The 26,413-nt window shown below is 42.2% G+C and overlaps 1 protein-coding gene across 1 annotated transcript in view; it reads right to left on the reverse strand.

The window, feature by feature from the left end:
- Positions 1-1,025: 1,025 nt before the first annotated feature.
- Positions 1,026-26,413, reverse strand: part of FAF1 (Fas associated factor 1) — a 478,956-nt gene continuing 453,568 nt past the window's right edge. The window contains exon 19 of the mRNA XM_068539848.1: positions 1,026-1,285. Coding sequence (XP_068395949.1) covers positions 1,202-1,285 — 84 coding nt within the window. The 3' untranslated portion in view covers positions 1,026-1,201. The remainder of the gene's footprint in view (positions 1,286-26,413) is intronic.

Consider the following 26,413-nt stretch of genomic DNA (forward strand, 5'->3'; position numbering starts at 1 on the left):
TTAACAAGAATCCACATTTACTAAATCACCCCAAATTATTATATGCAAGTTCAGGCAACACGTGTCTTCTGAGCTAAGCCCCTAAGTTTGCTCTCTTAAATATATGAAGTCAGAATTTTCAGCCGTAGAATGAGATCCCTTTCATTTGAGATGGCAGTCTACCATCTAATACTGAAACCTTAAAAGGATGAAATAGTGGAGCCGGTTCCTTATGACAGCTGGGCTCAGAGTCCATGGGGTGGCTGATCAGATTTTGGTGACAGTCCAGGTGCTTAAAGCACCAAGTGACAAGGTCCAAATGCGTGATGGAACAGAGGGAGCAGAGAGCAGGAGAGAGCTGTGTTCGCTGTACAAGGATGGACCAGCAACCTGGAAGCTGGTATCCATGAGGTTCTAACTGCCCAAATGCAAACCTAACCGCAGCTTCCTGCAGCTGGGCCAGATACTGAAGTCCTGGTACTGGTCCTCTTCACACTATCTCAACATTCACATCACAAAGTTTAAACAGTTTCTTACACTGTAATGGAACAGCAAATACCTCCTGGATGGAACCTGGGGACCCAAGGCAGGAGCAGTAAATGAATATCTTGCATATATGTCAAATGCAGTCCTCAAACACAACCTTACGTCTTAGTAAAGAAGTCAGGAAGTACCAACAAAAATGATATGTTTTTTTCCTACAACAATGTTTAATCTCCATGCCAAGAAGTCCCATTTGACTTTTTCCCCCTGCCTCTTAAAATTAGGTGACAAAGTAGAAATTCAGTCATGAGAAGAAAAAGGCAGAGGTGTATGAGCCCTGGCTCAATGAGACACATCAAATACAGAGCAGCTTGGTGTCACAGGTCAGACAGAACTGTCCCAGACACTGTGGGGAAGGTGGGCACTGGAGAGGTAAAAATCCTACTTCATGATCACTCACACTTCAACAGCGCATTAGTCACTGAAAGAGGGCGAGGTGAAGGGGGCAAGAGAGGCAGAGCTATAGTTCTCTACAATGAGGGTTGGGAACATATACTCGTGGATGGGAAATGTTAAGTAGCTATGTTTATTATTACTTTTTTCCAGCAATCTTGCAAGAGGCAGAAGTGTGACACTGAATTGAGTGAGACGAGCGTGTAGGTGGGTTGGCGAGGAGCCCTTCTCTTGATGCAGGCCTCTGGCTTGTCAAGGAACGGCTGGTTCCACTGCTGGGCCATGTTTACTCTTTTGCTTCAAGGAAAAGGGTTTCTTGAGGGAACAACTTTACCTCCAATAATGATTTATTTGGGTCCAGCTGGGTTACCTAAAAAGAAAGAAAACACATACTCAAAAGACTGGAAGAAGCACTATTTTCTCTCATGGCATTCAGATCCTATCCTGCACATTGATTTTGAGCCTACTTTGCACAGGCACGAGCATTTTCACATCTCTTATCTCATTTGATCCTCAAAATAACCTGTGAGGTAGGTGTGTTGTTACTCCCATTTTTTAGAAAAATCTTAATTTATATTTTTTTACTGCTTTTTTTAAATAAGCTTTTAAATTTTTAATTAATTAATTAATTTATTTATGGCTGTGTTGGGTCTTCGTTGCTGCACGCCGGCTTTCTCTAGTTGTGGCGAGCGGGGCTACTCTTTGTTGCAGGGCGCGGGCTTCTCATTGTGGTGGCTTCTCTTGTTGTGGAGCACGGGCTCTAGGTGTGCGGGCTTCAGTAGTTGTGGCATGCGGGCTCAGTAGTTGTGGCTCACGGGCTCTAGAGGACGGGCTCAGTAGTTGTGGCGCACGGGCTTAGTTGCTCCGCGGCATGTGGGGTCTTCTCGGGCCAGGGCTCGAACCCGTGTCCCCTGCGTTGGCAGGCGGATTCTTAACCACTGCGCCACCAGGGAAGTCCTGTTACTCTCATTTTATAACCGAGGAAACCAGTGCTCAGAGAGGTCAAGTCTCATAGTTTAGTGGAAGAACTAGCATTTGACCTCAGGGCAGGTGGAGGCCCACTGCTTCCTGCACAGCTCAGCTTGGCCAGCAGAACAGGAGGGCCTTAGGAAAGGGTACTGGTTACCAAACAACTCACTGGCATTGCTGGGGACCCATGCTTGGTTAACTCCTGACAGCGGAGAGGGCCTTTTCTGCTTGGTGGGAAAGAGCTAAGCTTTGGGGGCTGATCTTCACGCTAAACGTACCTGTAGTAAACTAGAGAGTGCCCATCCCGCCGTGCCCAAAGATGAGTATCTCCCCTGCTGAGGAGAGGCTCCCTAGGGAGGCATATCACAGTCTCCTTGGTGGTGGTGGTGAAGATATTTAGTTCCAAAAAATGAGTCAAGGTCATAATATGACTTTATATTTTAGAAATAAAAAAATGATTATTTTATAATATGAACTATAGAGAATAAAGCTAGACAAAATCTTCTTGGCTCAGCTGGGATATGTTAATCATATAGGAACCCTACATTAGGTTTATGGCCTCCTAGGTCAGGGGCAAGGATGTGATGTGGAGGTTTTCTGAATCCGAGAGTGAGAGAAAAAAACCCAAAAATTTCCTAAAGGGAACATAAATTTTAAAAAGCTGAGAAATACTAGGACAATGGGCTTTGGAACCAGAAAGATTCTGGTTTAAATCACAGCTGTGTTGGCTATTAGCTTTGTGGCTTTGGAGTTGGTATCAACCCTGTAGCACTGATGTGAGGATTAAGTGAGAAAAAATAAATAATTAGCACAGGGTCTGGCACAGAGCAGGTGTTCAATGACGGCTGCCGTGTATGTGAGCAACTGTAAGGATGGACAACAGACACACAGATAAATGGACAGCTCCAAGTGTGCATGATGGGAGGCCGGGCAGTCTGCTCTGTCAGACATGTACAGGAGCTCTGGGCCCCTGGGCAGAGATTATAGCACCTGAGACGGACAATCTTCTCCTCTGCTCAACTCAAGCCACACCTAATGAGATGGCTGCGCTGTCTTCTCCAGGCCGATGGGGAGGGGATGCCCTAGGGGCCTGAGTGTCACAGGCAGGCTGGCCAGCTGAAGGAGGAACACTATCTTTGACTGTATCCAGATGGAAACCTGGTATGCCCAGGAGGGTCATTAAGGAGATACATCTGCCTCCAGAAACCTCTGTGCTTATAAGGAACCCATAGCAAGGCTGCTCCACTGGTATCTCTTGGGCTCTGGGCAAATGGGCAGGCAAGGTGGTGGGGAGGGCCTAGCCTGCTGTCTGTCTTCCAATGCACCCGGGGGCAAGCTGTTGGCAAATGTTTACCCACTTCCCCAATTAACATACAACACTCTGCTGGCTTCTGTCAACAAACAGAGCTACCCTGCCTCTGCTTCTGACTCATTGGCATTTTCTGCCCAGCTGCTTCTGCTATTGTTCTTAATTAACATGCCAGAGCTCTTCCGGCATCTTCTACTTTGTTATTTGTGGTTCGTAAATATGATGTTTGCTGGGAGAAGCCAAAATCATAATACTTCCAGAGCTGTGCATACTGGCAAAAAGATATGCTAGGAAGCAAAAGAGGTTGGGAGGTTGGAGCCTTGGTGCCATGTTGTCAATATGCAAGGTTAGATGTTCAGAAAACACATCCAGTTTTCACTGTGTCTGCGAAAAGTTAAATGATTTTCCCCAGTCACTTTAAGTGGGAGAGTTGGGACTTGAGAAGGAGAAAACTAGAATTTCTTGAACACCTATTACATGCCAGGCACTTTAAATATGTTATTTCATTTAATCCCTAAACAACCATGCAAGGTTGACAAAATTGAGGCTCAGCATGGTTGCCACTTGTTTAAGGTCACATAGTTAGTGAGGGTCTGTCTATACAGTATAATATTGATAGTAAAAAAGAGTGAAGCAACTAAGATTTAAACTCTAGCCCTGTTACTTACTACCTATATGACCTTGACGATGTAATACAACCTGAGAGCCTCAGTTTTCCCACCTGTAAGATGGGAATAATCAGTTTCTCTTTTATAGGTTGTGCTAGTTAAATGGAATGATGTTGATGAAGGCTCTGGTACAGAGACTGAACCAGTAAGTGCTCAGCTGGTAGCAGCCATTACTGGCTGGAGCGTTGCCTTGGGTAGGGCCCTAGTCTGTCTAACTTCAGCTGGAGCTCTTTCCCCAAAGTCTCCAGGAGCCCAGGCCTGCACTAGGCTTTCTCTCTTATTTCCATCTTGCTGCTCAGCAGAAGGGCTCCCTTTTCCCTGATAGGGTAATGTCTCAGTATCTGGAGACCCCTTTCTATAGCTTCAGTGGGGCTGTGCCATCAACGGACTGCTTCACATTAAAGATGGTTTTGTTGGGGCTGCTCCCTCTGGTACCCCATATCACAAGCAATTTTTTTCTTTGAAGGTCATTTCAGACAGAAATTTAAAGTGAACAAGGACAAATCTGTTTCCATTCTCATCTGCCTGGAGTGGACAGAGAGACTGTAGGGAACCTAGGGAGATGCAGGACACTATATTGTGAGTGGCCATATTGTGAAACGATCCTGCAGTGTTCTGGGCCCCATTCAGGAAGGATGGGGGGGTGTGCCAGGAGGGACCTCCTGTTGGAGAGAAGCCTAAAAACCATGTTTTCTAAGACACATCTGAAAAATGGGATATGTCTTCCTGAGAGAGGGCACTGCTGCTATAGGGGCAGGGAGAGGGCTGCGTCAGCCCTCTTTGAATGTCTGCAGGGCTGGCAAGTAGGACAGGTAGACAGAGCAGATGTGTTCTCTGCAGTTCCAGTGGGTAGAGCTGAGACTGGTGAGGTAAAATTGTAGGGGAGCAGAACTCAGCTGGTCAGAAAAAACTTTTTCACAGAGCAGCAGCTGCTGGTGTGGCTACTACTTCTCTTTCTTTTACCTTTCTTCCTTCCCCTCCTGTCTTGTATTTTCTTTTTGTTCTTCATCATCATCATCATGGTAGCAACCATCAATTACAGTTGACCCATGAACAACCTGGGGGTTAGGGGCACCACCCCTCCAAGCAGTTGAAAATCACATATAACTTATAGTCAGCCCTCCATATATGCAGTTCCTCCATATTGGTGGTTCCTCTGTAGGCGGGGCTCCACATCCAAGATTCAACCAACTATGAATGGTGTAGTACTGTAGTATTTACTACTGAAAAAAATCCACATGTAAGCGGAGCTGCATAGTTCAAATCCATGTTGTTCAAGGGCCAGTCGTATTAGTGCCTCCCGTGTAGCTGGAACCATGCTAAGTACTTTATATAAAATACCTTAACTAGTCCTCAAAACAGCCAAACGAAGTATGTATTATTGCCATTTTAAAGTTGAAGATACCATGGGTTATCCTGCTCAAGGTTGCAGATAGAATAAGGTTTAAAACTCAAGTCCATCTGACTCCAAAGCTCATGATAACCAGAATGCTTCTGGCCTACATGTTGACAGGCTACCTTGGGAAAATAAAGGGGTAGGGAGGGGAGAGGTGAGGGCACTCTCTGCTGTCCCTAGAAGCATTCAAATAGGGGCTTATTTGTGGAAGAAGATCATGATGATAAAGCTAACATTTATTGAGCATTTAATTTGTACCAGGCATATTCCAAGCATTTAACATTTATAAAAGAATTTAATTTTCATAATAACCCTCTGACGTAGGTATAATTATTATTCCCATTTTATAGATGAGGAAACTGAGCCATGGAACAAATTAAAAACTTGCTCAAGGTCTCAAAGTTGTTAAGGGCAGAGACAGAATGTGAATCATAGCAATCTAGCTTTGGAATCCATATGTTTAACTACTGGACTATTTTGCCAGAGGTGCTGCTAAGAGTAGAGTCCACACAGAGAAAGAAGTTGGATGAGATGACCCTGAGGTTGTTTTCTAACCCAGCTTCTAGGACATAAGATCTTCACTTTCAGAATGGCAAAAGGTCAAGGGTCAAGGAAAAAATCCTGAAATGTTTATAACATACGAATACAGAAACGCAATCTGAGCTTATGTTCTGCCATTTACTTGGGATTTTACTGAATTATTGACTTTCTAAATCAACAGAGAAACCCACCCTTTGGGACTCCCTGGGGGAGGAGGGGCATTCTCAGATAAGAGGTATGGCCTAACTTTGTCTATGTTAGAAAAGGAAAGTCAACCTTCTTGACATTTTATTCATTATACAATACTTAGGAAACCTAAGTATTTTAGCAAATTGGCTTTGTGAAACTTGTCTATGTTAACAAAAATGGGACATGTTCTTTGCCAAAGAGAGTTATTCTTTTCTAGGTCCCTTTTCTCAGCAGTTTGAACTTTTCATGTACATCGTACTTCTATTATTTCCCTGGGCTTCAGTTTTTTGTCTTTTGTTTTTTTCCCTGAAAAAGTATAACATTGCTGCTGAGAAAAATGTTAATCAATGTGACAGATTCTCATCCTTAGGCCACTCACTCTGAGTGAGTCCCAGAATGTTAGGGTGGGAAAGCTCCCTGAATCCCATATAGTCCAACCCCTTCATTTCACAAGTGGGCAACCTGAGGCTCAGAGAGGTCAAGTGACTTGGCCCTGATCACACAGTTGATAAGTTCAGTATTCTACCCATTTCTGACTTCTGTTTTGGGGTTCTTTCTAGTCACACTATTCTGCTTCTCACTTAAAAAAAAATACCTGAGCATAAATATAACACTACTACTAGGCTGGGAGCTACTTGAGGGCAGGAGCTGAGTAATACTAAAAATAACAGTAGCAGCAATATATGAATAGTACTTTATAGTTTGTAAGATATTTACACAAACATTAAATCACAATCTTGTAGGGTCAGCATTATTATCAATCCTTTTTATTTTATTTAATTTTGCTAAGGTAAGCTTTTATTTTGAAATTGAATAAAGGAAAGTCTAGATCTAATATTTTCACATTTAGAAAAAATGCTAGGTTCAACAACTGATTTTGGAATTGAACATCTGCATGCAAAAAAATGAATCTAGATGTGCAGACCTTACAGCCTTCACAAAAATTAACTCGAAATGGATTGTAGACTTAAATGTAAAACACAAATCTATAAAATTCCTAGAAGATAACATAGGAGAAAATCTAGATGACCTTGGGTAAGGTGTTGGCTTTTTGGATACAACACCAAAGGCACAATTCATGAAAGAAATAATTGATAAGCTAAACTTCATTAAAATTAAAAACTTTGCCAAAGAAACTGTCAGGAGAGTGAGAAGACAAGACACAGAAAATACCTGCAAAAGACACACCTGATAAAGAGCTATTATCCAAAATATACAAAGGGACTTCCCTGGTGGCGCACTGGATAAGAATCCGCCTGCCAACGCAGGGGACACGGGTTTGATCCCTGGTCCGGGAAGATCCCACATGCTGAGGCGCAACTAAGCCCGTGCGCCACCACTACTGAGCCTATGCTCTAGAGCTCGCGTGCCACAACTACTGAAGCCCGCACACCTAGAGCCCGTGCTCCACGACGAGAAGCTACTACAATGAGAAGCCTGCGCACAGCTACGGAGAGTAGCCCCCGCTCGCCACAACTAGAGAAAGCCTGCGCGCAGCAACGAAGACCCAACACAGCCAAAAATAAATAAATAAATAAATTTATTTTTAAAAAAGGGAAAAATATATATACATATACACAAAGAACTCTTAAAACTCAACAATAAGAAAATGAACAACCCAATTAAAAAATGGGCTGAAGACCTTAAAGACACCTCATCAAAGAGGATCTACAGATGGCAAATAAACATATGAAAAGATGCTCCTCCACATCATATGCCTTCAGGGAAATGCAAATTAAAACAACAATGAGATACCACCACACACCTATTGGAATGGCCAAAATCCAGAACACTGACAACACCAAATGCTGACACTCATATATTGCTAGTGGGAATGCAAAATGGCATAGCCACTTTGGAAGACAGTTTGGTGGTTTCTTACCAAATTAACCATATTTTTACTACATAATTCAGTAATCGCACTCCTTGGTATTCACCCAAAGAAGCTGAAAACCTAAGGTCCACAACAAAACCTGCACACAGATGTTTAATAAGCACCTTTATACACAACTGCCAAAACTTGCAAGCAACCAAGATGTCCTGCAGTAGGTGAATGGATAAGTAAACTGGAACATCCAGACAACGAAATATTATTCAGTGCTAACAAGCTTTCAAAGCACTCTCACGTATATTAGTTAGCTAAACCTTAGAGCTATCCTAAGAGATTGGACTAATTTATCCTCATTTCTGCAGATGAGAACACCAAAACTCAAATAGGGACATTACTTACACATGGTCATACAGCTAGAAATTGGTGGAGCTCAGGTCTTCTCACTCAAATCCTGAGCTCCTTCTACTCTATGAGGCAGCACAAAGGCTGCATATGTAAATTCCCATATTATAGTAAAGCTGAATATATCTGCCCTTGGTTTTGTTCAAAATTAGCATTTACTTTAAACTTGGGAGAACAACTAATTTTTTGGTAAGCTATGAGTAACATATTTTGTTAGTTATTTTGTTATAAAACATGCATATTAAATATTACAAGTTTAAAAAATAATTGTTAATGTCATCACTACCAAAAAAGTTACCATTTGTTTGGCATTTTATAAGTGCCAGGAACTATACTAGTTGTTCTATATATTACCTAATTAAATGGTCACAACAATCCTATGAGATAAGTACTCCTATTATTCTCATTTTATAGATGAATTCTCTGAGGTCAAAAATGGTTAAGGGACTTGCCCGAGTAGGTAGGTAGGAAAGATAATGCTGGAATTTGCACCCAGGTTTGTGAGCGTTTAGCCTGTATCTGATGCACTGCCCTTCACTGCCTCTTAACCTCTGATCCTACTTCTAAACAGGGGACAGTTAATGTGACTAAAGGCTTTCCCTTGGCCATAAAGAAAGCAGGCATTCTGCAGCTGTCCTGGCTCATGTCCCTGTTGTGGCACAAGCTTTGCTGTTCCCCACGGGAACATAGGCTATTTTTCGTTACTGTCAACTTGGTTCTAATAGCTAATTGTCCATTTTCTTTAAACACCTTTTGATGAGCTGGGAATCCTTAAAGAGGGCAGTTACACCTACAAAGTATCAGAGGGAGAACTTAAGAGCCAACCTGCTGGTCATGTGCTGATCAGGGTGTGAAAAGGCTTTGGCAACTGTAAAGTCTTTTGCGAACAAAAGGGATTGATCATCATCATTATCCACAACACCAGTTGTAGCTCCTACTAACTTCTCCTCTACATTTGCTGCAGGTGGTAATGCAACCCCAAAAAGAACTTCCAATCTGGAAGGGTCCCATTATGGGACTACACTCTGGCTTATTTACATCCCAGCTTCTGGTGTAGTTTCTGGACCAATCTGCCTCATTGGATCACAGACAAGCAGCGGCACTGGGGTGAGGGTTTCCAGGAAACAGTGTCACATGCTATTCTTTCCATTATTAAAGTGCGGTAGAACAGCTAGGGTGCTAGAAAGTGAGGTTGGGTGGGTCTTCTGTGGCTGCAAAGCACAGGATGCCTCTACGACATTTTCTTTCCGTGACTTTTTAATTTTTTTTAATTTTTAAATTAATTTTATTGATTTTATTAATTAATTAATTAATTTATTGGTTGTGTTTGGTCTTCATTGCTGCACATAGGCTTTCTCTAGTTGTGGCGAGCGGGGGCTACTCTTCTTTGCAGTGCGTGGGGTGTTTCTCAGGGCGGTGGCTTCTTGTTGCGGAGCACAGGCTCTAGGTGCACGGGCTTCAGTAGTTGTGGCTCGCAGGCTCTAGAGCGCAGGCTCAGTAGCTGTGGTGCATGGGCTTAGTTGCTCTGCGGCATGTGGGATCTTCCCGGACCAGGGATCGAACCCGTGTCCCCTGCATTGGCAGGAGGATTCTTAACCACTGCGCCACCAGGAAAATCCCTTTCCTTGACTTTTTTAGTTGGGAAGAAGGGAGAATGAAAGAAAAGTTAAAGGAAGAACAAAGGGAGAGAAAACTAAGGCATAGGCTGCCCTATCTGTTCTTTGTTTTATCATATTATAATAATGATAACAACAGTTAACATTTATTGGGGGGACTTCCCTGGTGGTCCAGTGGTAAAGAATCCGCCTTCCAATGCAGGGGACGTGGGTCTGATCCCTGGTCAGGGAAGTAAGATCCCACACGTCGCGGGGCAACTAAGCCTGTGGGCCACAACTACTGAGCTCACATGCCTCAATGAGAGAGCCTGCGTGCTGCAAACTACAGAGCCCACGCGCCCTGGAGCCCATGAGCCACAACTAGAGAGAAGCCCATGTGCCACAACGAAGAGCCCGCATGCCTCAATGAAGATCCCGCCTGCCGCAACTAAGACCCTACGCAGCCAAAAAATAAAGAAAAAAAAATTGTTACTTAAAAAAAAACAAAACCGGACTTCCCTGGTGGTGCAGTGGTTAAGAATCCGCCTGCCAATGCAGGGGACACGGGTTCAAGCCCTGGTCCGGGAAGATCCCACATGCCACGGAGCAACTAAGCCTGTGTGCCACAACTACTGAGCCTGTGCTCTAGAGCCCGCGAGCCACAACTACTGAGCCCACGTGCCACAACTACTGAAGTGTGCGTACCTAGAGCCTGTGCTCCACAACAAGAGAAGCCACAGCAATGAGAAGCCTGAGCACCACAACGAAGAGTAGCCCCCGCTCCCACAACTAGAGAAAGACCGCGCGCAGCAACAAAGACCCAACTCAGCCAAAAATAAATAAATTAAAAAAAAAACCCAAAACATTTATTAGGAGCTTTCTAGGTGCTAACTGTTTCAAGTATTTTATAAGTACTACACAACCCTATGAGGGAGGTACTATTACCTCCACTTTAAAAATGAGGAATAGAAGCTCAGAGAGATTATATAACCTGCCTAAGATTGCACAGGCAGGAAGTGACAGAGCAAGGATTTAAAACTAGGTCTGGCTCCAAAGTCTGTTTTCTTAACCACCACACTAGATACTTTTAGTACTGTAGTCATACACTAGACTATTTATTCTAAGTCTCTTGCTTGGAAAGACTATCCCTTCATGTAACTGAAGCATATACCTCTCCACAACAAAGTATATTACTACCTCGGGCATTTGGGGAAATTTCACTCATCTAGCTCCTCAGTTATCACAGACCTAGTGATTGTTAGAGCTGGAGGGGTCTTTAGAGGTCATCTCTGTAACAGATGGGGAAAGAAAAGCCCAGTGAGTGGAAAGAACTTACCCAATGTTTCTCAGCACTCATGGCAGATCTGGGACCAAATCTGGAGTCTTCATTCCCAGCCTGTGCCTTTAGATGGGCTGTTAAATGAGGATACCAATTCTAAAGTGTTGCTAATGTCACAATGGCCTCAAACTTGGCACACTGTCAGGGAGATCCTAGGCACCAAACAAAAAATGTGACGCTTTCCTTGCACTGGTATCCCTGATGGTGGTTTTGGTCACTATATGAGTTTTTTTTTAAAGTGAAAGCAGGTTTATTGAGAGAGATACATATTCCAACGGCAGAATGCAGTCCACCTCATAAGGCGAGAGCAGCCTGGTCACTATACTATTAAACAATGTTAGTGGGGGAAGGCCCAGAGGGAACAGAGGGACTTCTATCAAGAAGGGTAGGGTGGGGCGGAAAGCCTCTTTAGAAACACAAGAAGATCGAAGTCCTGTCCCTCTTGGGCTCTGGAAGACACAATTTCAAGTAACTAAGAGGAAGTCCTGCTTTACAGAGTGGTTTGCAAGCTCACTGTTTCTGAAAGCTTAATAAACAGGGTATAGGCAAATCATGAATGAGGATTCTGGAGTGTGGCGACAGAAATCTAGTGCAGATCAGCCCTAGTGGTGTGCCAGTTACACGTGTACCACGATACTGGTCTCATCCCTCAAAGCAGCCAGAATCCTCAGGGCTGAGTTGCCTTTGACCCTGAGCAACGTGGTATGATTACCCCAATGACGCACACAAACATTTTCAGTGTGTGTGATGATCTGACACAGGCTGGGAAGCAATGATCGAGGGGACATGCCTCACTTTCAGAGGCTGGTATCATGGAAGGTAGCCGGGCTCTTGTATAAAAGGCTCCGAGGACGCCTCTGTTAAAAGATTGGTCCACAACACTAACCACTGTGTTTGGAACAGGACACTAAGAGACAAATGAAAGGAGAGAAACCTGTTAACCGGTCAGGTTAGAACTGCTACTTCAGCTTAAAAACCCTCTGAGAAACGCTGATTATTGTTTGCCCCAGATCACCAGTAGACATGGATTAAATGCTAATTAGGGAGGCAGTTAAGAAAAAGTTCTGGTGGATTTTGAATCTTGGCTCTGCAAGAATACTCCTGAGCAAGTGACTTAACCTCCAGAAGACCCAAATTTCTCACCTGTAATGACAACATCATTCAACACCCAATAAGCTCTAATACATCATTTCTCTCTGGGTCTCTCCTGCCACTCGAGAGAGAGTTGAACAAAGTATCTGAGCCTGCCTCTCTCCTACTTAAAACTCTTACATGATTCCTTGCTACAACAGGATAATTCCTTTTTGCTTTGATCTCATTTCCCCCAATTTGTGAATGGGTGGTGTTTCTGGCTAGGCTTATAACACATCTGTAGTGGAAGACATGGCCAGAAAGACAGTTTGGAGATAGATTGTGAAGGGCTAAAATGCCTTATTATGTTTAGTTTAAACTTCTGGAAAAAACCTTTCTCCCTGGCTTCAGAGAGATCGGGAGTGGCATACTAGATGTACTCTTCAGGCAGAGTAGCTGGGGAGAAAGTAAGCATTTTGAATGCATTTTAATACTCAAGCAGGGCCATGCGAGCTGGTGCGTGCGTAACTCTGAACGCAAACACCGCTCAAGAGCTGGAGCTTTGAACAGGAGTTAAAAGAGTTGAGTCCCTAACGACATACAAAAGACTTGCTGGTGTGATTTATTCTGATGTATTTACTTATCCAATTACCAAAACAGCAGGAGATCATTAAATTTTCTAGTTACCAGATGCAGCACGTTCAATATCTTAAATGTTACCAAGGCTCTATCTGAGCTATTTTGATATTACATTTCACCCACCCAAAGCTTATGAAACTGCAAGGCAGGAATCATGAACAGAGCAGGTGTTTTCTTTGAAGGTTGGTCCAGTGGGTGCCTGTACTATGCCAAACTTATACCAGCTCCCAAACTCGTGGATTTAAGGAAAAGTACCGTGATGAGAAACAAAAGGATTTAGGAGAGAAGATGTTAAGAAAGTGGTACTTGAGGGTGGCTGGAGATATGCATTTTACCTGGCCAGAAATTTCTTCATGCTTGTTTCCTATCAGTTCTGTCCTGATGTCCACAGAAGGTCAGGCCTCAGAGTAGAGGAGGAGAGAAGGGAATAAGCACCCTCTGAGTGAACACACACCTGGCTCCTAACCCTAGCATACTATTTCTGACCAACTGTGTGATCATGAAAAAGTCACTTTTCCTCCTCTGAGTTTCCTTGTTTGTTAAACAAGGATGTTGACATCTGATGCACCACCTTATGGGCCTGCAATGAGCATCACCACAGCCTGTCATCATGCAAACATCTCCTGGATAAGACTGAATAGCTTAAAGGCAGGACTGTTTCCTGTATCCCCAACATCCAGCAAAGAATCTGGTGCATTATATGCTCTCATAAGTGCTTGTTGAAAAAATGATCAAACCAGAGAATGTACATCATGGGACATCAAAAAATACAGAGCAAGCCTTTATTAACATTTTAGGAGTAAGTCACAAAATAGACATTTATTCTATTTTCTTTTAAAAAAAAAATCAAATAAGTAAAATCTGGGCCTAAACTTTTTGAAAGGGTGGTGGTGGCTTGGCCCCAACATTCTTTACTATTTTGATCTCTAAATACTATCCCCTCAAAGACCTTATGCTCCAGTTGACCAGAGCAGTTTGCTATTCCCCATTTATGTCTCGTGCTTCTCTTCTCTGAACCTTTGCTTATGTTGTTTCCACCACTGGACTGTCCTTTCCGCCCAGTTCTACCTGTTGAAAACTTGCACATCCTTCAAAGCTCAGCTCAACTGCTACTTCTCCCGTGAAACCAGGCCTAAGTGACAGAGCATCTTCTCCGATTCACTGCGCCATGGCTCCTGTGACAAAGGGGCCGTACATGTTCACTGTGGTCTCTCCATCATATTCCTGTTCCACTGCCCTGCATGCGGCCAATTCACATTTGCTTAACTAATACCTTTGCTTCCCCTTACGCTTCTCAGACAAGGTGGCTTAAAGGTCTGCTGGCAGACTCAAGGTCAGTGTTTAAACTGGAAAACAGGCACAGGCAATGCCAACCTTGTCCTTTGTTAAAATAGTACTCCTATACTTTGACCAGGCAAGGCAACCCATTTCTGGGGACCTACCCCAAAGGATCAGCTACAGTCTCATACTGAGCTATCTGTCTGTTCTGTCTCTCACGTTATTTTGCAATTGTCTATGAGTCTGTCTCTCCAGTTACACTGAATTCCGAGGGCATAAATGAGGTCTTACTGGCTATCTATCCCCAGGGCTTACTATATGCTGGAAACAGTATGAATTCAACAAATGTTTGCTGAAAGACTGACCTACTGAATGACTGAATGGAGGCTCCCCACTCCTCCCTAAAGCCTCCACCGACCCAAAGTCAAAAGAAGCCATAGCCCCAGACCTCTTCCCGTAGCCTCACTCCTATGGCAGGCAGAACCTGCCAGTGATACCATCAACAGGTCACCCAGGCAAGTCCTCTAGCTCTGGACTCTCTCTGGCCCTTACCTCAGTCAGCCCTGCTGCACAGACATAGGGACTGAAAATAAGTTTGCATCAGTTGCCCTTTCAGAAGGGACAGATTTTTCCCTGTCTATTTAAACTGCTGTTGGAATTGGATAATTAGAAGGATTTAAAAAATCTTTAATACTCTAAACAGAGAAAACTGGTTCTGAATTATTAAGCAACATTTTCAATGCATCTGAATAACCTTAAGTGACTTAACTGCCACCTGATCCTAAGCTCTGGCTCAGATAAATAAATGTGAAATACTGTCAAAGCCCCAGCTTATAGGAGCTGCCAGCTACAGTAAATAAAAGCTTAAGTCCCCATAAACTGCCTGGGACAGAGACATTCTCATATAAAAGGAGTGAAAGAAGGTGATCTTAAATAAAGCCAGTAGGACGGGGAAGCCAATGGTTTTGTTTTAGTTTTCAGAAGAGAGTTGTCAATGGAGTAGGTATTATCTATATCCAGGTCATTTAATTATAGAATCACATAGTATCAGAGCTGACAGAAGATTAAGAAAGCACTTATCTTAATCTCTTCATATTTCAGATGAGGAAAACAGGACCCAGAGAAGTATGTACCTTCCTTGAGATCACACAACAAATGGCTGGAAGAGTAAAAATTCTGTCCTAGGTTGCCCGGCTCCCAGCTTAGTCCCCTCTCCACTACATTCTTCTGAGAATGTCCTGCTGGAGATGTCAAAATAAGAGGCTGACAACTGGCTGTTAAGAAACACCTGAAATATCTTTCCCATCCCCTCACTTTCAATCTATGTGCGTCCTTTGCCCTAAAGTGGGTCTCTTGTAGGCAGCATATTGTAGGCTCTTGTTGGATGTTCCTTAAAAAGCTAAAAATAGAGTTACCATATGACCCAGCAATCCCACTCCTGAGCATATATCTGGAAAAGACGAACACTCTAATTTGAAAAGATACATGCACCCTAATGTTCATATAGCAGCACTATTTACAATAGCAAGACATGGAAGCAACCTAAGTGTCCACTGACAGATGAATGGCTAAAGAAGGTGTGGTATACATATACAATGGACTATTACTCAGTCATAAAAAAAGCATGAAATATTGCCATTTGCAGCAACATAGATGGACCTAGAGATTATCACACTAGGTGAAGTAAGATAGAGAGACAGTCATATATCATATGATATCACTTATTTGTGGAATCTAAAAAAATGATAAAAATGAACTTATTTACAAAACAGAAATAGACTCACAGACATAGAAAACAATCTTATTGTTACCAAAGGGGAAAGGGGGGCGGGAAGGATAAATCAGGAGTTTGGGACTAACAGATATATACTACTATATATAAAGTAGATAAGCAAGAAGGACCTACTGTATAGCACAGGGAATTACATTCAATATCTTGTAATAATCTATAGTGGAAAAGAATCTGAAAAAGAATATATATATATATATATATATATATATATATATATATATATATATCTGAAAAAGAATATATATATATATATATATATATATATATAGATAGATAGATAGATATATGGTTGCCATCCTCAACCATCAGGATACCATAAATTATATATGAGTTTCTGCCTGGTGAGATGAGAAATACAAAAACAGTAGATGCATGAATGGGTAGGAATATTTTATTTCTTCTCATTTATTTACTAGACAAATATTTCCTTAGTGTTTACTACAATATCAGAAACTGTGCTGGGTACTGGGATATAATAGTGAACACGGCACTATCTCTGCCCTCAAGGAGTGTAGAGTCTAGAGCAGGACGCGCAAGAAATTGGCCCACAGCAATTCAGAACAGTAAACGGCTACGATATGGAAGAGGGCAGCAGGGGAGCACAAGGAAGGCAAACACCTAACTCGCCCTAGTGTGTCAATCAACTACATATTGCTCTTTCCTCCTTGTCTCATTCTAACATGCACAACTGTTTCCTACAATCTAATTAACCATTTTACTGACATAGTTTCATATACAATAAACCAGTATTAGTCGCTTAGTTATGTGCCAGGCACTGTACTAGGGAACATTCAGATGAATTAGACATAATCCCAATTAACTTCAGACTTCATGTGGACAATTCTTTTTTTTGTTTAAAAAAATGTGTATCTTACCCTCATTTTGTGACTATGTAAACTTGGGTCAACCATTTCTGCTTTTGGTGTCTTCGGTTTTTCTATGCCTTGATCAAGTTACTTTCTTTCCCTGCATCTTGGCTTTCTCATCTATAAAATAAGGGTCTTTTCTAGTTCTCACAGTCTAAAATGCATGCATGGGGAAGGCCTGTTCACACAAGGCTCTTATAACCAGAGGACGGAAAGTGAAATAAATTTGGAAATATCAAAAGAATCTTCAGGTTTGGGATTCAGCCAAAGGCATTAAACCTGAATCCTTGAGGTCCTGGTTCTGGGTGAAGAGCAGGGTGTGGTCTGGGTGAAGTAGGCAGGGGCTGGAGCTGGAGCTGGAACTGGCATTGCAGTGAGGCCCGGGGGATCTGGCATCATGATGCACATGCTACTGCACTGGAACTCCAGCACTGGCTTTGAAAATTACAAGGAGTGTCTAGAAAAGGTTAATCTGTGCATATACACATTTGCAGTTGTTTGTATTTAGAATGGGGTTATTATACAGACTTTAAGTGAGCAACACGTGTCTGCAGAAGCACCTGGAATACTGAGCACAGAACTAATGATTTTTTATTTATGGCCAGATGGAGCCAGATTGGATTGTATGTATACCCTTAAAAAGTTTATTTGATTTCTGATAGAGCAATTTCAAATGATATAGTGCTTTATAAGCACCTTATAAAATTAAGTTCTGGCGTAAAGTAAGTAATTTGGAAGGTTTAAATACATCAACATACCTATACACGATCCTAATAGTCACTCCATTTTATTTTCAGCATGGTGTAGGGAAAGAACCTGGGTTTTAGGAATCAAATACTGGTATTGATATTTATTGTGCAACCTTGAAAATTTAAGCTCTCTAATAAGCTTGTGTGTCCTCATCTGTAAAATGGGGGTGATATGCATCTTTCAGAAAACTAATATACTTGATTGTGCATATAATAGGCATAAAATAAATGACTTTAGTCATTGTTATAACCTCCCACTGTTCCAAGTACTTTGTAAATGAGTTAAAAAGGGGCAAAGGTAGATTTTATTAAGGCTCTGAATTCCACTCGGCTTCCATGAAATGCCTGCAATCACCTCAAACATATTTTAAAAACTCCTTTGTGTATTCCTTTGATCTGGTCAGGGGCATACAATGATGGGTTTTCTTATATAATATCACTGGTTCTCTCAATACCTTTGTGGGTTAGCAAGATCCTTTGCTCTCCTTACCATCAACTTCATCACGACGGCTTAGATATACCGAGCATTTACTGTATACTAGTGCTTTACAAGTATCACTTCGTTTTTACAGCAGCCCTGTGAAGTAGGTACTATCATTATCCTTTTCTTATAGATGAGGAAATTGAGCTTCATAGAGGCTAAGTAATTTGCCCAAGATTAAAGAGCTAGGAAATGCAGAGTTGAGATTCAGCCTGGGACTCCAGAACTCAAGTCTTTTAACTACTGCCCTGTACTGTCTCTCTGTCCCTCATCTCCTTCAAATCTACTCGTTACTGCCAGGGGTCTTTTTTTGGTATAAAACTAGTCTCACAGTTTAAATCTCTTTATCCTCTTTAGAAAGCACCACCTAGACTTTCTCCTGGCACCTCAGACTTAACAAATCCAAAAGTGAACCTGCGTCTTCATCTGTCTTCTTTGATTTCTGCACATGGTAACTAGCATGTTCCTAGTAATTCAGGCTGGGAACCTCTAAGCACCTTTGACAACTCCTTCTTCCTACCCTACCCAGCACCCTGACATAGCTAGACAATCACCAGATCTCACTGATTCTTTCTTCTTCCTGATTCTGTGCCTCCTCTTCATCCTCATTGCTGTCATATCAGTTCTGACTCCCATAAGCCTGTTGTCTTGTCGACTTCAAGTCCTATCTGGTTTCCCTTTCCCAGGCTCTCACTACTCTAATCCTTTCTGATAAAAATAATCAACAGGTTTGAGAAAAAAACAGAAATGTGGCATCAAATGACCTAGCTGGAGCTATTGCTCTGCAACTTATTAGCTACTCAATTTGTTAGACATTTGACAGCTCTAAGTCTAAATTCCTTATCTTTAATACAAGGCTCAACATCTACCTTAACTAGTTCAAATTTCCACTAGAATTGGTTTTGTGAGGGCAAAAACTTTGTTTAGCCTATTCACTACTGTATCCCCAATGTCTTATGCATAAGCGGTACTCAAATATTTGTTGGATTAATGCAAAGAAAACTCTCCAGTATTTTTCATCGCCTATCTCATTTTCCTCCATGCCCAACTTTATATCCTAAATTCAGTCATAGCAAACTGTGTGCAATCCCCAGTCAGTGGCCCCTAAGCATAGTGCTGAAGTGCTACCTAGTGTTCCTCAGTGTAAGAAGGCTGTGATGTGCCTTATGGAGACTGTGTGTTAGATAAGCTTCATTTAGGTATGAGTTGTAGTACTGTTGGCCATGAGTTCAATATTAATTAATCAACATTATATATTAAATAAAGCGTCTTTAAACAGAAACACATATAAAACAAGGTTATGCATTGATTGATGAAAATGGAGGCTCACAGTAATTTAACCCTATATTTCCCCTGAGGCAATGATTATTTACTAATTTAGTGTTTGTGACACTTTATACAACATAACTACTGCAAATCATAAAAACTGACCGTAACACTCAGTTCTAAAACGAATAGCTCCCCACAGCCTTCAGAATAAAATTGTAATTTCTTAGCTTCAGGTACATTGCTCACTAAAATCCGCACCCCTGACACAGACCTTTTTGTTCAGCCAAATCTGTGTATGCTTCATGTTGTGCCTTGTTTGGTGATATGTGCCGCTTGCCTGCTAGGGTGATCTCCTGCCTTATTTCCCCTACCAGACTTGGCCTTGTAGACCAAGGCCATGTTATAATTATCATCACATCCTCCACAGTGTGTGCCATCCACCCATCCTCCATCCACCCACAATTCAGGGAGCCCCTACTCTGTGATAGGCCTGTGTGGTCCCTGTGTCAGGAACAGGGGGTGCAAAGGCAAATAAGACGGTATAGCTACTGCCCTAACTGAGTTTACAAAGAGCAGGTCCTGGAGGACCCTGACATAAATGAAGTGAGTCTCCATGAGGAAATGAGCCTGTCTTTGACCCTAGGAAAAATATCATGAACTAATTCAGGAATGTTTCCAACTATGAAAGAAATCTGCTGTCTTGGTAAAACAGAATGCAGATATTAGACTCTCGATATTTCTACCTGAACACCCCCTCAACCTTTTGTTATTGGGCATGTAAGGTAGACTGATATCCTTCCTGGAAAAGCTGGTAGTTTCCAAACAGTTAACAGTGGATAAAGATTCCTTGTCTTCTTGAAACCAAAACACGAAAGAAAAAATAAGGATAGGAAAGATGGAGTGGGAGTGAAGAGAGAAATAATCACCATTACCATCATACCAATTACCATTATAAGATTCTTACTCTGTGTTAAATGCTATATATATTAAACATTTTACATTTATTCTTTCAGTTAATGCTCACAACAACCCTTTAAAGTAGATACTGTTACTCTCATTTTACCAAGAGATTAAGTAATCCCTCTAAGATCACTCAGTGAAAAGTGGATCTAGAATTCAAGGTCAGGTCCATTTGACTCCAGGCCTCTGTATGCTCTTGTTTCAGGCTACAATGCCTCTGAAATGTGATTGAAAAGAAGAGGTACTGTTAAATAAATCATCCTTACAGTGTTGATTTATATTTGCTTATAGGACAAGCAAGGAAAAATAAATACCAACAACTCCCCCTTTATTTTAAGTAGCCAGTTTGTATAAAGTATTATATCTCTGTGGTGAGGGAAAGTAGCTGCAGCTTCAAGAACAACTGCAGGAGCCCTGAGCAGACCACTACAGATTTTGGGGCAAGTTTACATTGAATATGTTGGCACCCTAGAAAGTAGGAGATGGCCATCTCCAGGGACTGAGTTTCCCTTGGGTTCTCTTGAAAGTCTCCTTTGAAAATACAGGATTAACTGATGCCTGTTAGTATCCTGAAGCTACTTTTACCCTTCACTACAGGACTAAGTTCTGCTACAAGTGAAGATGAGAGGCAAAGTCAAATGCTTAGAAGCTTCCCAGTTTACAGAGTTCCACCTCCATATCCAGTAGTAAACCCCAGAAGTGAATTTGAGATGTGTCTATCATAAAAAATAAAACTATATGTGCACAGAAGAGGCCTGATGACTATTCTTTTGAAAGGCTTGCTTACAAGGCTGGCATCTGGGAACTTGGTTTTCAGGAGGATTTGCACTATTCCCAGAACTGATAATAGTGGTTCACTGTGCCTAAACGGCTTGTGCAAACAACATAGTTTATGCTGAACACCTGCTTTTTTTCTGGGACTCTGAGATTTTGGTACATACCAGGCAGAGGGTACCTACGTGATCAGCCCCCAATGAAACCCCTGGGCACTGAAGTCCCTAATAAGCTTCCTTGCTTGGCAACATTTCACATGTTGTCTCAAATCATTGCTGGGGGAATTAAGTTCATCCTGTGTAATTCCACTGGGAGAGGACCCTTTGAAGCTTTGCCTGGTTTCTCCTAGACAGCCCATGTGCCTTTTCTCTTTGCTGATTTTGCTTTGTATCCTTTTGCTGTAATAAATCACAGCTGTGAGTATGACTACATGCTGAGTTTTGCTATGGAATCATGGAACTCTGGAGTGGTCTTGGGACCTCTGCCCCACAGATGGTGTCAGAAGTGGGATTCAAAAGTCTAACCCGGCTCATCAAAATATGGTGGAAGCACTGTTTTTTGGGGAGAAAAAAGGATGAAGAAGCAGGGAATGATGAACCTTTGGTGCCTGGGTGGATATAGAGTCATTTGTCCATGGTATGAAACAGCAGCTCAGCTGATGGTCTGTTGTAATAAGTAAAATTTACCTCATGGAATTTTAAAATGATAGATCCAATTCCAGGAGAGTTGGTTTATTGGCTCCCCTGACTGCTTTTGGCTGTACTGGCTGACGTGAGGGGAAAAAGGTGCAGCCCTGTAATGCCTTTGGTTTTTTTTCTCTTTTCCAGGTGGCAAGAGATTGGATGGGTCAAAAATGTTAAAAGTTTGTACTGTTCTCTCCTTTAAGTGGGAGGGAAAAAATAGTTAAATCAGTTCCCTGGACTGGAGCACAATTTTAGATAAACCAGCGGGAAAATTAAGGGAGAAAAATACTTCAGCCATTTCTTCAGTTGGCTGTTGTTACCCTTGCTGCAGCAGCCTAGTATGGCTCCCTTCCTGACTTCCCTTGCATTCCAGGAGGGATCTTCCCCCAGCAACTTTAATATCATCCTTGTAAATGCTAAATTTACTGTTGGAAGGTTAAGTAAATTTGCAATGAGGAAAAAAAGCGGGTATTAAAAAAATAATCGTTTTGTGGCTACTACATTTGGGTATACGGTAAAAATTGATATAAAACATTATACAGCACTAATTAATTTCATAAATGCTAAAGGAATCAGCTCAATTAGGGAAAGCCGCAAAGAAAAAGTGTTAGTAGAACACGATTGCCTTGCTTTTTGCTTGCTGGTGAATGGGTTAGAATTTAAACCCTTTGAATAACAGAACAAGTCTCCAGAACTAACGATTTTTGCTTATTGGAGGCTCTGAAAAAAGGGAGACAACACAGACAAGAGAGGCAATCTCCAGATAGAGATACATGTAGGGAGTTTTAAAAAGCAGTTTTTAGTTTGATAATGGTACTTATAAAATCAGATGTCTGATCTTTAGAGGCTAATGATTTTCCAGCATACTGTGCATATTTTTGAGTAGGTAAATTTGGACAAGACCAAAAGGGCTTAGGAAAGCCTGCTTGTCACTTGAACTTGTAACACAGCTGTCTGTCCCTATAGCATCTTGGCTTTGCTGCTGCTGAAGAAAAGATGTTGACTTCTATTGGAATCCTAACTCCACAAATCCTAATTGTCCAGACCTGACTCTAAACTAAAACCTGATATTGCCTGCTGTGAGTGGCTTCAGCATCAGAATGTACTGTGCTGAACTGCAAGCAAGCATAGGCTCAATGAACAGGACTTTGACTCTGGGACCACTGTAGATTTAGGATACCTCTGGGTAGGGCCTGAAATTGTGAAAACATCATGGATGCTGTCTGTATCATCTGGGTCACATACAAATGCCAACAGGAAAGAGCTTGTTTTTTGATGGGACCATCTAAAATCAAGCTGCTGGGCTTCCCTGTTGGCATAGTGGTTAAGAATCTGCCTGCCAATGCACAGGACATGGGTTCGAGCCCTGGTCCGGGAAGATCCCACATGCCGTGGAGCAACAAAGCCCGTGCGCCACAACTACTGAGCCTGAGCTCTAGAGCCCGCAAGCCACAACTACTGAGCCCACGTGCCACAACTACTGAAGCCTGCGTGCCTAGAGCCCGTGCTCCGCAACAAGAGAAGCCACGACAATGAGAAGCCCGCGCACCGCAACGAAGAGTAGCCCCCGCTCGCCGCAACCAGAGAAAGCCCGCACACAGCAACAAAGACCCAACACAGCCAAAAATAAATAAATAAATAAATTTATTTTTAAAAATAAATAAATAAAATCAAGCCGCTGACGGGTTTATATTTGATGCAGAGACTGAATGCATTCCTGCAAGCTGGGGGAGAGCATATCACAAGGAGTGTGACCTCCTTGCCCACTCCTGACAGAATGGACTTTCGACTTCCTTTGGGGGATGTCTCACTGCTGATGACTTGTGTTCAACTTCCCAGAATAGTTGCAGTTTGCAACAGTGGACTAATAAATAGCTTGACTCTACTTCTTTCACCTTTCTCTGGGAGCACACACCTTAGAAAGACAGTCTGATTATTAAATACAACCGTTCTCAAAAAGGGATTGATCTTTTCTAGGCTGCTCACTGGATAAATGAACAGGACAAAAAGGGCGGGAGGTTATATAAAGTTGTTTTGAAAATTCTTCATAATTAAGGATTTTGTACTAACCAATTCCTAAACATGATGTGCCTTTCTGGTTAAGCTGTATAAAAATGATTTTCTATAAAAATCTTTGGCCCTGTTGCATATACAGTCCTTCCTGAGGAAAGGTCTGGATGAAAGTAGGGGATAATTATAAAAAAAAAAAAGTAAAATTATGACTGCTGAGACACAACGATTTTGTAACAAAGAAGAAAAAGCAAAACAAATCAAAACCCTGGCACCTGGTGGGGGAGGGGGGTGCAAGGGAGGAAGAAAGTGTTAAAATCTTTGCTTTTCAAAACTGTTCCTGGAAACGTTCCCCTCTTCCTGAAGGAAAACTCCCCATGCTGCCTTTCCAAGCTGCTTCAAGTGCTTTGAATTCAAACTGACTGCTGAGTCTACAATCACACATGACAGTGGTGACTATGAGACAGCAGGAGGTGGCCTCAGCTCCTTAACTTCCAAGCAGAACGCCTCCAGATGCCGTCTACATTCATGAGGTGAATGAACTGGTGTCACGGATAAGCAAAACTGAGACTGCCTTAGGCAGTCCCTCTGAAACCAAGGGCTGAACTAAATTGCTGACTGAGAACCCAATGGTGGGAGGTATCACAGTGGCCCTGACTAATGTATGTCCTGCTTGGGGTGCTCTAACACTTGTAAACTTTGTTTCCAGGGGTACCACGAATGCCCTCTGTAATTGTACTTCTGGTGTGTACCCTGATATCATGACACTGCCTCAGTATTGGAAGGCAGTCAGGTCAGCTTCACCTTGGCTAGAATTGTGCTGTACCTGAACCGATGCCTTGGGCAAAGTGAGAAAAAGGGTTAATACAGAAACTCAAAGAGGAAGCCATCTGGCTTTCTAAGACAGACTTTAATGGTTAACGGAATTTGTTTTAACTGGCTGAGTCCAGGATCCCTAAAAAGCATAAATAACTGAGATCAATACTACAGGTTTTTCTCACTCTGTGTGTAGCTTCCTACTGATCGTAATTTTTCTGTAAAGATGCCTCGGTCAAGAGCAAAAGGCATGATCTCTGCAGAAAAGAGTTAACATATAGCAGGCCTGACTGCTATTCTTTGAAAGGCTTGCTTACAAGATCAGCCTTTGGTTGGTGTCTGGGAACTTGGCTTTTAGGAGGGTTCCCACTATTCCTAGAACCGATAAGAGTAGCTCACTAACCTTAAATCGTCTGTGCAAACAATATAGTTATGCTGAACACCTGCTTTCCTTCTCGGATTCTAGAATTTGGTATGTACCAGGCAGAGGGTACTTATATAATCAGCCCCCAACTAAGCCCCTGGGCATTAAGTCCCTAAAAAGCTTCCTTGCTTGACAACATTTCACATGTGTTGTCCCAAACCACTGCTGGGGGAATTAAGCTCATCCTGTGTGACTCCACTAGGAGAGGACCCTTGGAAGCTTTGCCTGGTTTTCCCTAGACTTGGCCCTGTGTGCCTTTTCTCTTTGCTGATTTTGCTTTGTATTCTTTTGCTGTAATAAATCACAGCTGTGAATATGACTATGCTCAGTCCTGTGGGTCCTCCTAGAATATCACGGAACCTGGAGGTGGGTCTTGGGGACCCCCCGACACATTATATGAACAAGTTTCCCATTTAGGATAAACAGCATAGGCTCTGGAGGTTTAAATCACAATTACGTCAGTTACTATGTACGTGACCCTGGAAATGGTACTTACTGTCTCTTAGCCTCAGTTATCTTATTTGTAAAATGGGGCTACTATCTATGCTTTAGGGTTTGTATAAAGATTGAGAGAATATTTTCTAAAGTGTCTGGCACAGAGGGGCACGTTAATAATTATTATTATCCTTGTCTCACTGAAAGCTGGAAAAGGCTGTGAGAAGCAAAGAGATCACCAAATCAGGCATAAAAATTTCAAAGAAAACTTGCACATCAGCAATCCACTCACTTTCGGAAGGCTTAGACCCAACTTGTCTTGAAACTAAGCAAAAAATTGTAGCAACACATTTTACTGAAAACCTCTGTGGTGTTTAGTCACATTTCCATCCAATCCCAACTAAGAGGATTCTGCTTTATGGAAACAGTGATGTGGAAGGAGGAGGAGAGAATACACTTCCTCACAGGAAAGTCTGACTGAAAGTGAGATGGTGTGGTTTCACCCTACACACAGTGCCCTGCCCAGGGGCATGAGCATGGTGAGCTGTGTTATTCCTTCCCAGCACAAGGTCTACACGTCTTAAAGCCTCACATATCCTGAGTACCTACTACATGTCATATCCTCGCTCTCAAATCACCTCACTTAATTCTTACAACCACCCCATAGGTGGCTATTATGATCTGCCTTTTTACAGGTGAAGGAACCATTTTATAGAGACTATGTGACGCATCCAAGGTCCACCTGATAACTCGTTCTTTATACTATAGCATCATGCTCTCTCCCCCATCGTGACTGCCAATGCTCAGAACACATTTTTCCTGCACTAAAGGAACTACAATAAATAGTGGACTTTCTTCCAAGGAAGGGTGTTTTATAATCCAAGTGACAAAGTGCAGGTCACCTCACATTAAGAATGAGGAATGTGTCTAAAAACTTATTTTTTAAAGGCAAGAGACAGGTCAAAAGCAGTGACTTCCTGGAGATGGATCAAAGAAACTCAGCATTACCAAAT

Source organism: Eschrichtius robustus, chromosome 3, assembly GCF_028021215.1.
Source record: "Eschrichtius robustus isolate mEscRob2 chromosome 3, mEscRob2.pri, whole genome shotgun sequence".
In the NCBI taxonomy this organism is placed as follows: Eukaryota; Metazoa; Chordata; class Mammalia; order Artiodactyla; family Eschrichtiidae; genus Eschrichtius; species Eschrichtius robustus.